The sequence below is a fragment of the Cervus canadensis genome, chromosome 12, assembly GCF_019320065.1.
Source record: "Cervus canadensis isolate Bull #8, Minnesota chromosome 12, ASM1932006v1, whole genome shotgun sequence".
Taxonomy (NCBI): domain Eukaryota; kingdom Metazoa; phylum Chordata; class Mammalia; order Artiodactyla; family Cervidae; genus Cervus; species Cervus canadensis.
Window position 1 is genome coordinate 26,008,344 of NC_057397.1, and position 14,043 is coordinate 26,022,386.

Genomic DNA, 14,043 nt, shown 5'->3' on the forward strand with positions numbered 1-14,043 from the left:
AGGCTACAGAAATTAACAGTACTAATAAGAAACAACATGAAGACCCTTACCTAACACTTCTTCATAATCAACAAGATCAAACCAGACCACAGCTACTGATGTCCAAACTCCGAGCAACGCGATGACCATAAACCATGTAAAAAATGAACTTCCAGAAAGTCCTCCTTTCCTCCCGTTCTTGGGTCCTCCCTGCTTTGTCTCTGTTAAAAAATAAAAGAGGGAAAATGTCATTATATAAGAAGAAAAAGCTTTATTGAACCTCTTTTCACTGAAATATTTCTCGAGGAATTTGATAGTGCTTACAATGCTAAATCACTTCAAAGTTAGTTGTCACTTAAATTCTTAAATCACGTTACACAAAGATTTTGAAAATGGAAAAGACTTATGGTTCGACACAAAACCACATACCTAAGACCCTAATGTTGAAGCAATGAAAGAAATAAACTACTAATGGCTATTTTTTAAAATAAAAATTGATATGTATGTTCCAAGTTTTATATCCAAACGACCTAAATAGAACCTCCTTCAAAGTTCAGAGTATATCAACAGCTTATTAAGATCACAGAGGTAGCCAAAGCCTTTTCTTCTGCTCCATCTAGTTTCTGTAGATTCTGGAAAACTCTGCCATAGAAAAAAGCCTTCCCCCAAATGCTCCATATTCTTAGGCAGAGAGACAGGGAAGGAAGGAAACTATTTATAGGAAATAGAGGCCAGGGAAGAAGAGAAGCCGACCAGTGCAGTCCAGTGCCCCTTCTACATGGGATCCGCTGGGACCCACAGACACAGGGGAAGGTTTTCAAATCGGTCTCGATGCAGAAACACCTTTGTAGGGTCCTGTCCACCGGAACTGTCATACCTCACATTTGATACATTTAATATACTTTATGTTGTGGTTCAGTCCCTAAGTCACGTCCAACTCTTTGCAACCCCATGAACTCTAGCCCACCAGGCTCCTCTGTCCATGGCATTTCCCTGGCAAGAATACTGGAGTGGGTTGTCATTTCCTCCGCCAATATTCACTTTAGAGGATTCTAACAACTTCAGTCAAGTTTCCTAACTTCCAGGGTTGGAGGGCAGGGGATAAAACAGGAGCTTGAGATGAACACACACACTACTATACATAAGACAGATAACCAATAAGGACCTACTGTATAGCACAGAGGACTCTACTCAATGTTCTGTGATAAACTGTATGAGAAAAGAACCTAAAAAAGAAGGAATATATGTATATGTGTAATTGAATCACTCCACTGTATACCTGAAACTAACACAATACTGCGAATCAATGAGACTCCAATACAATTAAAACAATAAAAAAGTTTCCTAACTCACTGAACAAAATTAAATAGACATTAAAGACAGCCTAACCCAAAGGAGTTAAAGCAATAAAGTGCTGATGGAGGAAAGTGCCTAGAAAATATTTGAATATAGCAAGAGTAGACACAAGAACTTGAAAAGAATGGCAGGAAGCCATTTATGATTGATGCTCATTGGTGACCAGACCTTAACTAGAAAACTTATAGTCCTTACCTATTAAAATAATCTTTTAGTACAAGGTAATAATGACATTCAAATTAATTCTGCCATTAAACCACTGTTTCAAACTGTTTAACACTGCAAAAAATGTATAACAAATTTTGGAAAGATTTTTATTCAAGTTTTTTAAATTAAATGGATTTATTGTTTAAAAGGTAAATGTCAAAGAAAGGGTAAATGTTACTTAGCTAGAACATGAAATGATTAGCATTTTATCCATCCCTTCATAATGTCAAATAAATGAGGTATGACTCCAATAGCATCAATCTTTTTACTGTTACTATTTACTAATTCCATGAAGGAACAAAATAGTAAATTACAGAAAGGTGTCTTTTCTGAACCATCTTCTTAGCAGAACTTTTTAACTGACACCAAATAACACATTCTTGAGACGTCACTTTGTAAACACGGTGTGCTCAGTCCCAAAGGGCAGATTAGTTTCTGTCCAACCAGACTGAAAAAACCATAGTAAGATAAACCCTTCAAGAGAGTTTACAACTCCCCAAGCAAATCTGAAATGTGTACTCTGTTCCAAACATATTCTGGAAAAACATCCAGTAGTTTGTCCCTCTTTTCTAAGATTAGATGAAGCTGGGGATAGAGACCATCAGAAATTTTATGTGGTTAAGGAAAGGCAAAATAGAAGACGTACCCCAGCCTCTGGTCAATTACGTAACTGGAACTATAACTAAGTGAATTACAAATCAACCATTTATGAGCTTTGGTAAGCATTATTTTAGGGATTTCATACTTATACTCCAAAACTGTATACACATTTAAAGTTTTAAAAAACCATAAAAGCAATTCATCAAACTGATTACTTTTTTGCACTACAGAATATCACCCTCTTGGAGCCAAGAACTGTTATAAAAGTGGGTCAGAAGTAACAGCTGATGTTGCTTCACTCTGTAGATTAAGCAATCCATGGAGAAGGGGAGAAGTGCCTTATAAAAGAACTAAAAATCAGAAACAGATCTCATATTCTTTATCAGGATGGTCAAGTGATCTATTTTCACCATTTATTTAAAACAGTGTTCAAAGCAGAGAGACTCATGTTCTCCACACTAATAGAATCCTTCCAGTGACTGCTTAGGTAGCTGAGAGCTGGAAGCAGTTTCAACATGTCTATTTTATGTTTCTCAAACACATTTTCAACATAATGAGCCAATACAACTTGCCTTCCATTAAAAAGACTATCTTAATTCTCCAAGAAAAGCAAAAACAAACACATACAAAAATGTAAATCAATACACCATTAAAGAAAGGTTGAAGGTTAATGATTCAATTTGAAAAAACAAAATAAAACCCCAAAGTCCTTTCTTTGCATTTATTGTCTGCTTCACAAAAATTAGGTCCGTTTCCACATATAAGGCTCTCCTTGAGCCAACTAAGTATGTTCATTAATACAAGACAGGAATCATAAAGCCTTTAAATTTCCGAAAATTTTACATGAAATGTAAATGCACACAATTCTTTAAAATCACTGTAATTAAATTCTAAGACCAAGACAAACCACTTGTTCATTTATCTGAAGTCTGTAAGATGTTGTCTGATATTACAATACAATAAAAGATATTCTAGGTTAAGACTCTAAAACCTAACATTAATATTAAAGACAGATTGGCCCATGAAAAATTAAACTACTTGAAACACTGAGATCTCCAGGAGTTGGAAATGGAAAACATAGAAGATGCAGTCAAAGCACTTAGCCAAAAATACCTGAATAGCGCACAACTGAAAAATCAAGCTAAAAACTGCCATCTAGTTTCCAAACCACTTTTAACCCAAAGAACAAAAATATAACTTTACCGTCTGCCATTTTGATTTCTTCAATCCATGAATAATATATATGGAAGGAAAAAAACCGAAGCCCTGTGAGCAGGCACCAGGCAGGACACAGGCCCTTTGCTCCTGGCGCTGTGGAGAGGCCAGCAGTTCCTCGGGCAAGGCCTCTAGAGCTGAAATTGGACCTGACTGCAAGCTCTGCTCACCAGTTATTTTTAGAGGCCTCTTCCTCAGGGCCAAATACCGCTAATCACTTGGACTGAAATGCTCTGCTAAGAGTACAACAGCCTTTCTCCCGCTTCTGGGATCCCTTTCTGGGTTGATCCTATTCCCCAACTCCAAAACTTTAAAAAAAAAAAAAAAAATCAAGCATGCCTAAAAAAAAAAAAGGAGAGGAACAAATGTGCTGCCAGTTTGGGTTCTCTGGAATCAGTTTTCAGTGCTTTTAGCCAAATACCAAATCATTCAAAACTGAAATAAGTCTTGCTATAAAATGTGGACCCATGCCCAGCAACAGCTTGAATTGACCCTTGGGAATCTAATCCAATGCCTATGTGAAAAGTGCATTGTTTAGTTTATTCTAATGAAACAGGGCCCTAAAAGGTAAGAAATGAATCAATGCTCTAGAAGTTTGAGTCACAGACAATACCTTCCCAAGACTAATTCCCTCAATAGCAAAAGTAAAGAGACAATAAAAAAGTGTTTCCTAGAGGAGGGAGAGAGAGCTGGGGAGGAAGACATGGTGGGCAGGGGGAGTAGACAGTCAAAGAAGGAACTCTTCACCAATAAGAGAATCATCTAAGAAACACTAGATAAATCATCTCAGGAAACTGGAAACAGATTGCATAACTGTATTCTGATTTTTTTTTTCATCTTCTCCCCATCCCCCTCTCCAAATATTCTCCTGGGAAATAAAACCAGCCCAATTTATTCACTGATTTAAGATGTTTTTCAGTTGTTTTTCAGTTGCTAAGTCATGTCTGACTCTGTGACCACACGGACTGCAGCACACCAGCCTTCTCTGGTCTCCACTGTCTCCTGGAGTTTTCTCAAATCCATGTGCTAGTGGTAAAGAACCCACCTGCCAATGCAGGAGATGTAAGAGACGCAGGTTCGATTCCTGGGTCAGGAAGATCCCCTGGAGGAGGACACAGCAATGCACTCCAGTATTCTTGCCTGGAGAATCCCATGGACAGAGGAGCCAGGCGGACTATGGTCCACAGGGTCTCAGAGCTGGACATGACTGAAGCAACTTAGCAGGCAAGCACACACAAGTCCATTGAGTCCGTGATGTTATCTAAGCACCTCATCCTCTGCCACCCTGTTGTTGTACTGCCTTCAATCTTTCCCAGTTTAGCAGCTCACAGACTTCATCAGAGCTCTGATCAATACACTAAATTAATTGAGCACACACTGTATCCAAAGTGAGGCAGCAACCTTTCAAGGTTGTTTATGAGTCTTGAATTTTTTCAGTCAAACTGAATACTTCACACACAAATGAAACAGATCAATGTCCTGGAAAGGAGTCAGCAACCTATGATGCCAATATTCAATGGCCCAGAGCCTGGACAGAGTGAACAGAGCCACAGGGACACCTAAGCAAAACTGACCAGGGTCTTAGATGCCCTGACCAAGAGTGATTCCTCCCTTCAAGGGTCTGTCCTGCTGAAGTCAGTGCTGACTAAAATGTTGACATGATAAAGAATCATCTGTTGATAGGGGTTTAAGATAGGTCACCAACCATCATACAGATTTCCTAGACAAATATTTCAGAAGCTTCTTTTGTTCTTTTCAGAGAGGAAGTAAGAGTGACTGGAGACCCTTCTTGGGAACACTGGAAACCAAGCCACCACACTTACATGTGCATGGCCCATTTCAGACTCAAGACCTCAATTCAATTCAAGTTTCAAAACCTTTGATTTGAGAGTAGTCATCAAACATCTGGGCCTCCATTTCCTTGCCTATAAAAAGTGTCTTGGAGAATTTCTGTTTTGTAAGTTTACTAGTATCATCTTTTTCTAGATTCCACATATAAGGGATGTCATACGGTATTTCTCCTTCTCCGTCTGATTTATTTCACTCGGTATGACACTCTGTAGGTCTATCTATGAAGATGCAAATGAATGACTTAATGAGGCTGGGAGAAGGGACAGTTAGAGACCTTGGAATGGACATGTACACACTGCTGTATTTAAAATGGGTAACCAACAAGGACCTATTGTACAGCACAGGGAACTCTGCTCAACGTCATGTGGCAGCCTGGATGGGAGCGGAGTTTGGGGGAGAATGGATACATGCATATACATGGCTGAGTCCCTGAGTTGTTCATCTGAAACTACCACAACATTGTTAATTGGTGATCCCCCAATACAAAATAAAAAGTTTAAAGTTTAGGGGAAGAAAAGTGTCTTGGCACAAAGGAGGCCTGCAAATATTTGCTGAAGTCATGCATACTGCACACTGTGATTGGAGCCATCTGGACTCATGCACAAGTCTGCTCAGCCCCAATTTACAGCTCTTTTCATGGCCCTGGTCTGCCACCAAGCCTGCAGAGGCTGTGAGGGCTTCCTCTCTCCCTTTATGGGCCTGGGCAAGGCCCTAATTCCAGGTCTGGGTCCAAACATTAAACCACGACAAGAATCACAGCTACTAAGTGTGGGTACGGCTCACGCCTGAGGGTGAGCTCCAAATAATTCTCCTCTGCAAATCTTTATCACATATATTTACACACCCTAGAATTAACCTTCTCCTTGTTTCTTGCAACAGTTCTATAGGTATTGCAATAAAATATCTTACCTCCTCAGTTTCACAAAAATGGCAGACCTGTTATTCTAGATAGGGCCATTAGGATGAAATCTCTCTAAAACAGCATTGCTTAAGGAAAAAGAAACCCTGAATTCCAAGTAACTATCTCTTATAATTGCTGCTTGATTGCTAAGTTGTGTCCGACTCTGCAAACCCATAGACGGTAGCACACCAGGCTCCCCAGTCCTTCACTATCTCCTGGAGTACACTCAAGTTCATGTCCGTTGAGTCAATGGTGCTATACAACCATTTCATCCTCTGCTGCCCTTCTCCTTTTGTCTTCAATCTTTCCCAGCATCAGGGTCTTTTCCAACGAGTCGGCTCTTTGCATCAGGTGGCCAAGGTATTGGAGCTTAAGCATCAGTTCTTCCAGTGAATATTTGGAGTTGGTTTTCTTTAGGATTGATTGGTTTGACCTCTTATAATAATAATTCAATTTTATAAAATCATTTAAATAAATAAAATTTGCATATAGCAAATCATGTCTTTATGACCCTAGCAAAGAAAAATGAAGTAATATTAACTATTCCTTGTAACAGCTGCTGGAACTAATAGCAAAATCCTAGGTTCAAGCAAAGACTAAACATCTACAGTGTGCTCTGAGATTATTACTATCAGCTTGACATCACTGGAGACCACAAGAGCCAAGACCTATGTCCATGGAGTCCAGTGCTCTTCCTGCCTCTAAAACTGACCAGGTGAAAACCCATCAGGATTCTCACAGGGCAGGAGTGATGACTTCCTCCAAGCCATCCTCCTGATGGCTTACCCAATCAGCTATCACTTACAGCGGTGCTGCTCAAACCACAGAGTCACCTGGAGGACCTGTCAACACAGATTGCTGGGCCCACCTCACAGTTTCCGGTTCTGTAGGTCTGGAGTGGAGCCAAGATTATGCATTTCTGTTGATAATAAGGTGATCTGATGCTGGTCCAGGGACCACACAAAAACAGAATCACTGCATCCCTAATTCTCAGGGTCTGGAGCAGGGGACTGAATCTGCCTTGTTCATTAATGTACATTTGCCTTGCACCCATTTGTTAAATAAGCAGGTAAATTCTCTCTCGAATCCTTGCTGTTACAAGAGTAATCAAACTTCTTCCTGCTAACACTTCAGAAATAAGGGAGCAAAGGGACCCAATAAATGTTCCGATAAATGCCAGGTCACTTCAAGCTTCCTCATCTCCAGGAATGTAATGATCCCAAAATTCATTCATAAGAAGAAAAGACCTATAAATTATTAAGAAAGAGAGAAATCAGGGGGAAAGTCCAGTAGTTCCCAAACACTGGTGATGAACCCAAAATAGTCTAGGACCAAACCTCATGGTTCTATGTCAGACAAAGTCCTCACTGATCAATGCTGGCTGAATGACACCCAGTTTGAGCACAAGAAGACCTGAGCATGACGGACTTGTGTAGTCCATTCGTCAGCCCACTAGCCAGACACCTGAAGCACCTAGCACCTGAGACACCTGACACCTCCCCCGACTGACCCTGTGGAAAAGGCATGAGGGACTGGAGGAGTGACAAGGGGCTGCCATGGGTTTTAGAATTCAGTAAAACAAAATGAAGAAAGCCGTTTCCATTTGCATTAGGATAAATGAGGGAAAGAGAAACAATTAGCAATGACTGTCTAAATCAGCTCCCAAACAATTTTCGGAAACTTTATTAAACTTTGGAACCCCAAGTTGGGAACCACTGCCCCAGCTTACATGTCTGTCTGGATTACTGCTGATTCACTGCAGAGAGAAAGACTATATCAGAGCACAGGCCCATCAACCCCACCTCATGACTCTGTGGTAGACCAGAACTCCACTAGTAAGAAGCTAAAAATACAACACAAATGGGAGCTAACCCCAAACGCTCAAGCCAGGCCTAATGAGCTAGTTCTTAAAGTTTCATTAGTTCTTTCTACAGTGAATTTAATAAAGAGAGAAGACTTAGGAACAAAAACACCCCCAGCTTGTCATTCATACTATTAGTATGGTACTGAAATTCAGTCTCCTGCAGAATCTAGAGTGGTAAAAGATATTTTTAAAAAAGTAAGTGGTGGTGTCCATTCAGAAACTCTGAGGTGATGAGAGTTGTTTCAAAACATAACAAAAAGAAAAGTATTTTTTTTCCCCCAAACTAAAAACAACAGAAAAGCATAGCCCTACTTACTTATGTAGCTCTAAATCCGAGGCAATGAGACTAGGTCACAAAGCCATTATGTGTGACCACCACTGACTTACAGCTGTGTCCCTGAGGACTTTTTGACCTTAACCCATTTAGACAGCAAAAGATCTGCAGCCATCCTTCCCATGAGCCCACACTTTCTAGGGTGAAAGAATTCAGCATTTACAATAAAGTGCCCAAGAGATGCAAGAAGGAAGTAAAGAACAGCATTAGCAAAAATTATAAGGAAAGCTCAGGCTTCCCTGGAGGCTAAGGTCAAGAATCTGCTGGTGATGCAGGAGATCTGGGTTCAATCACCTGGGTCAGGAAGATCTCCTGGAGGAGGGAATGGCAACCCACTCCAGTATTCTTGCTTGGAGAATTCCATGGAGAGAGGAGCCTGGCAGGCTACAGTCCATGAGGTTGCAAAGAGCTGGACACGACTGAGTGACTAACACCTTCACATACAGAAAACTCATGTGATAAATTACAAAACATATGCATTTTAAAAATTACAAGAAAAAAAGCAGTTGATGCAATTGTGTATCACAATACATTCTGGGGACAAGCTTCAGCCCTTTACTAAATAAGTTAATAATAAGGAAGCTGATAAAACATAATAAATCAAAAGCAAGAATGCCTGTAATTATAAATTGCATAGTAAAGAATTAACTTTACCCAAAGAAAGGTCTGGCTTTTGCCCTTATCTTGGAGGTCCCTGACATGTCCTGCCCAAAAGGAGTGATTAGTTTGCTTGGGGGCTTTGGCCAATGGACAGTCTAACAGAGTGATTTGCAGACTGCATGACTATATATATCAGTTAAGGGCAGCCATGCTTTCAGTATGTGATGTTGTTGAGTCACTAACCCATGTCCGACACTTTTGCAATCCTACGAACTGCAGCCTGCCAGGCTCTTCTGCCCATGGGATTTTCCAGGCAAGAATACTGGAATGGGTTGCCATTTCCTTCTCCAGGGAATCTTCCCGACCCAGGGATCGAATCCATGTCTCCTGTGTTGGCAGGTGGATTCTTTACCCCTGAGTACCAGGGAAGCCCAGTATGTGATGCAGCCCCAGTAAAAACCCTGGGTACCAAAGGCTCGGACGAGTTCCCCTCATTGGCAATACTCTACATACACTGCAAACTGATGTCCTTGAGGAAAATGGGAGCTTTGTGTTCAGAACCTTCCCACTTTGCCCTAAGTCTCGTCCTTCGGCTAGTTCTGATCTGCAGCCTTTCACTGCAATTCAACTTCAGTGGTGAACAGAGCACGAAAGAGGAAAGTTACCCAGTTCTGAGTTATTCCCACAAACTATCAAGCCTGAGAGTGGCAGTGGGGACCTCCTAGGCTGGCCTCCTAGTGGCCAGCTGGTCTGAAGTGACAGCAGCCCTGGGGACTGGCCTACCCTCAGCTGAGCTGAGCACAGAAAAGCCAGAAGGGCAGCTGCAGAGAAAAGGCAGCGATTACCAAGCAGGGTGCACTCCGCTACCCCGCGCACCACCCCCGCCTCCTCCCGCCTCCTGCAAGGGTCCTAGCTTTCTTCACCGGAAGAGGGCAGGAAGGGAGAACCCGGGTATAAACCATCCGCCAGCACCTCACTCTAAAGGGCTGACCGCCAAGCAAGGGATTCGCAGGAGCAAGAGAGGATGGGGGGCTCTGCCGGGAGTGGATGTCCCGGCGGGCTGGAAGGTCCCACCAGACCGTCCAAAGATCTCACAGGGGAAGTGTTTGGCTGCCTGTCACTGTATAGTCCATGGGGTTGCAAAGAGTCAAAACAGGACTGAGCGACTTTCACTTTCACCTATTGTCAACCATGGACAGTTGATCATACCAACCAGCAGGAGGCTGACAGGGACCAGTGAGAAGATAGATGGCTTTCCCTCTCTTCCCCTCTCTCCCTCTCCCATCCCCAGCACTCCCGACAACTAGAGCCTGGAAGAGACAAGAACACTGCCCCAAAACTGACCACATGGAGAGAACGCAAACATCACTTCTCCCACTGCAGGCCCTCCTGCCTTCCTGCCAACGGGAGAGGAGAAATTCTGCACTGAAAATGAGATCATACTTAAAGCAGACAGGCTTCCAGAAACGCAGAGTGACTGGGGTGCTAAGGAATCCGCCCCAGAGATGGTCAAGAGCCTCTGCTACCCAGAGATTAGTCCAACTAACCACAGTGACTGGAGGAAAATGAAGCTTCGTGATAACACCCTGCCAGACAAAGCCTACGAAAGACAGCAGCTATAAACGTGGCTGCACGTGAGGCCGACACACAAAAAGCTGCCAGTATTTGACAATTTGGGGCCCACAAAAATGGCTACTTCATAGGATTCGAACAAACAATACATGAATATTCTAAAAGTATTTTATTACAAAAATTTCCCCACACACAATAAAGCTGAAAGAATTTTATGTAGAATATTTGGATGCATATCACTCAGATGCAATGATTAACATTTCACTATCTTGCTTACGGCATGTCTATTCATTCCTCAACATTCATTCATGAACTCATTTTATATGTCTAACGCATTTCAAATTAAAACTGTAGACCCTAGCACACTGCCCCAAGAATTTCAGCTTCTACATCATAAACCACAGTCCGATATTTATCATTTCCCATAACATTTACATAAAATGAAATGCCCTAATTTAAAGCGTACACTGAGTTTTCACAAAAATATACACTAATCTCTTATCAAGACACAGAACACGGAGGCCCTTACCAGCCAAATTCCACAGCAACCCCAAGCCCAGGGACAGCCCCATTGTTTCGTGTTTTTTTTTTCCCCACTGTAGGTTAGTGTTGCCTGTTCTTGAAATGTCATAAAAATGGCATCACCTGGTACACGCTTGTTGGTGTAAGGCCTGTCTCCCTGAGCTTTACATTCTGAGGGGCTGTGTATGTTATCGGCAGCAGTACTGCATGACTTCCTGTTGCTAGGAAGTACTCCGTTGGACAAATACACCTGAGTATACCAGAGAATTTTCCTACTGGTAGAAGTCTGAACTGTTGGCAGGCCTTGAGGATTACAAATAAAGCTGCTGGGAATATTCTTGTGCAAGAACATTGCTTGCATATTAGAAATAAAAACTTGCACTTCTCCTGGGCAATAAATACCTAGGGGTGGAATTGCTAGGTCACAGGGCTCAGGCACACTCAGTATGGTAAGAGACTGCCAGACCTTTTAGTCAAGTGGTTCCACCATTTTATACACCCACCAAGAATGTGTAAGAGCTCTTTTGTTATAAGATGTTGTCAACATTTGCTGTGGTCAGTCTTTTTAATTTTAGCCACTCTGATGAGTATGCAGTGGTAGCTGTTGGTTTAATTTGCATTCCCCCCGGGGGCCAGTGTTCCAGCACTTTTCTCATGTGCTTACTAGCCATTTATTTCTTTTCTGTGAACTGTCTACTCAAATCTTCTGAACATTTGCCTATTTTTTAAAATGTTTTCCTAAGCTGAACTGTAGGACGTGTTTGTATTGCCTGGACAACGGCCCTTTAACAGACAACATGTGTTACAAAATTTTCTCCCAGGCTGTGATTGTCCTATTCCTTATCTTAAAGCATCTTTAATGGGTAAAAGTTTCCCATTCTGAGGATGTCTTAACTCATTAATATGTTAATAAAGTTCATGAATTAACTTTTTATGTATTTTAAATATATCACCAAATCAGAAAACGTTACTTAAAACTTGACAGGGTTTCCATGCCTTAAGTTCTGAAATGTGACACTGATTTCAGCACTTTTACACAACCACTGTGTGTGTAACACAAACATTCACAGAAGCCACGTTACTGGCTCAAAACCCGTGCCCATGAGAAGGACAGTCCTGATCAAAGTCCAGGAATGTCAATTAAATGTCTGCTAGCCACAGACATCACAGAGGTAAAGCAAGAGCACTTTGATCATTTTAAGGAATATTTTCATTAGCCTCAATGAGTCACAGAAAGTTTCCAAGCTAGTTGTTTTTCCCTCAAATTTGACGGGATGGACTAAATCTAATTCCTCTGCCACCCAACAGCCCTGCCAAGACTGGAACCTCTTCTTTCAAAACCTAGTGTACTTGTGTTTTTATCTGCATGTTTTCCCCCAACTGCTCATGACTCCACATTTAAACTACCCATCTGTTGTGAAATCAGCTTCTCTTTACTGTGATTTTTCACCTTATCCACCTCCTAAGTGCTACAAAATATCACAAAAAGCAACATATTTTAGGGGAAAGGCATGTAGTTTACCCATGAGACTTTGTGGAATAAAATCTATCTTAATTTTAAAAATCTTTCAAATAAAAGAGACATCAACAATTCAAAGTGGAGTGGGCTGTATGAAGGATACTATTGGAATAAACTAGGAAGGTTTGAATATAGACTTAAGTCAGTTAACAGTACTGTAAGGAGTGTTAAACTTCCTGAGTGTGATAATTATATTGTGATTATGTAGGAACATATCCTTGTTTTTAGGGAAAACGTGCTGAAAAATCCAGAAACAAAGTATCATGATTTAATTAAACAGTTTAAAGGCAAAATGAATAAATAAAATGGTGTGTATGTATCTAGAGTGACCTATAGAAAATGCAAAGCCATCAAAACAACTACTGAACCTAAACAAACTTTTCTTATAACTGTCATGAAGGTTTGAATTTTTTCACACTAAAAAGTTGGGAAAATCCAGATTTCCAGGCCCATTTCTAGTCCTAAAGAATCAGATATTCATAATCAGATAAGGTATTCCAGATAAGGGTTAAGAGTGTGAAAAGTCTCCCCTCAGGTTAATTCATGATTGGGTTCTGGATAAGTAAAAAATTTTAAAAATGTTAAAACTTCAAGTTTTAAGGATGCTTCTGGAGACCCTCAGAGAAATCTGATTAGAAAGTGCATTTAGGTAATACTGCATCAGTGCTGCCTTTCTGATGGCTCAGACGGTAAAGAACTTGCCAATCTGCCTGTAATGCAGGAGACATAGGTTTGATCCCTGGGTCAGGAAGATCTCCTGGAGAAGAGAGTGGCTACCCACTCCAGTATTCTTGCCCGGAGAATCCCATGGACAGAGGAACCTGGAGGGCTACCGTCCATGGGGTCACTCGGCTGAGCCACTAACACTTTCCCTTTCACCATGTCCTTAGGAGGGCTCAGGGTAGGAAGCAGTTAAGCCAATTAAACTGTCATGATGTTACCTACAAAGAGGTCCCAGAGACAGACAGACAGACAGATGAGAAAGGAAGGAAGATCAATACACAAAGAGAGCAAACATGGCCAACTGCCAACAGTTGGTAAGTCCAGGTGAAGAGTATACAAGCCTTTCAACGGTCTGAATTTTTTGCTGTTAAATAGGTTTAAAAGTTTCAAAGCAAAAGGTTAGATAAATATAAAAATAAAAGCAAAATTGAATTGATTTAAAAATAAATGGAAGGAATGAATGAATGAAAGAATAAGTGAAGTCAAGAATCAAGTCCTAAACCCAACAGTAATGGAAAGAACACCAATTCCGCATCTGGCCTCCGATTTAGGATAAACCAAAGGGAGAATGCTCCCCACTACATGTCTCCTCCATGCAGGTTCTACCCACAGATCTCCACCTGCTCACTGGCCATTTCCACTGGATGCCCTGGGTTTCACCTCTGATTCATCTGGGATTATAAACCTAACTCCTCTGCCACCTCCTGGATGGGGGGGGGGGGGGGGGGGGGGGGGGGGGCGGCGCTTCATTTGAGCCAGCATTCCCTGGGTTCTTGCCCCTACCCCACACTCACCCCAAG

The 14,043-nt window shown here is 41.4% G+C and overlaps 1 protein-coding gene across 8 annotated transcripts in view; it reads right to left on the reverse strand.

The window, feature by feature from the left end:
• ASPH (aspartate beta-hydroxylase) overlaps positions 1–14,043 on the reverse strand; it is a 178,318-nt gene that overhangs the window by 148,504 nt on the left and 15,771 nt on the right. For 6 of the 8 annotated variants that reach the window (XM_043483591.1, XM_043483586.1, XM_043483587.1 and 3 more), the window contains exon 2: positions 51–200. In XM_043483591.1, coding sequence (XP_043339526.1) covers positions 51–200 — 150 coding nt within the window. Of the gene's footprint in view, positions 1–50; positions 201–3,345; positions 3,613–14,043 lie in introns of those variants that run through there. The other 2 variants (XM_043483589.1, XM_043483594.1) reach the window with 2 other exon arrangements.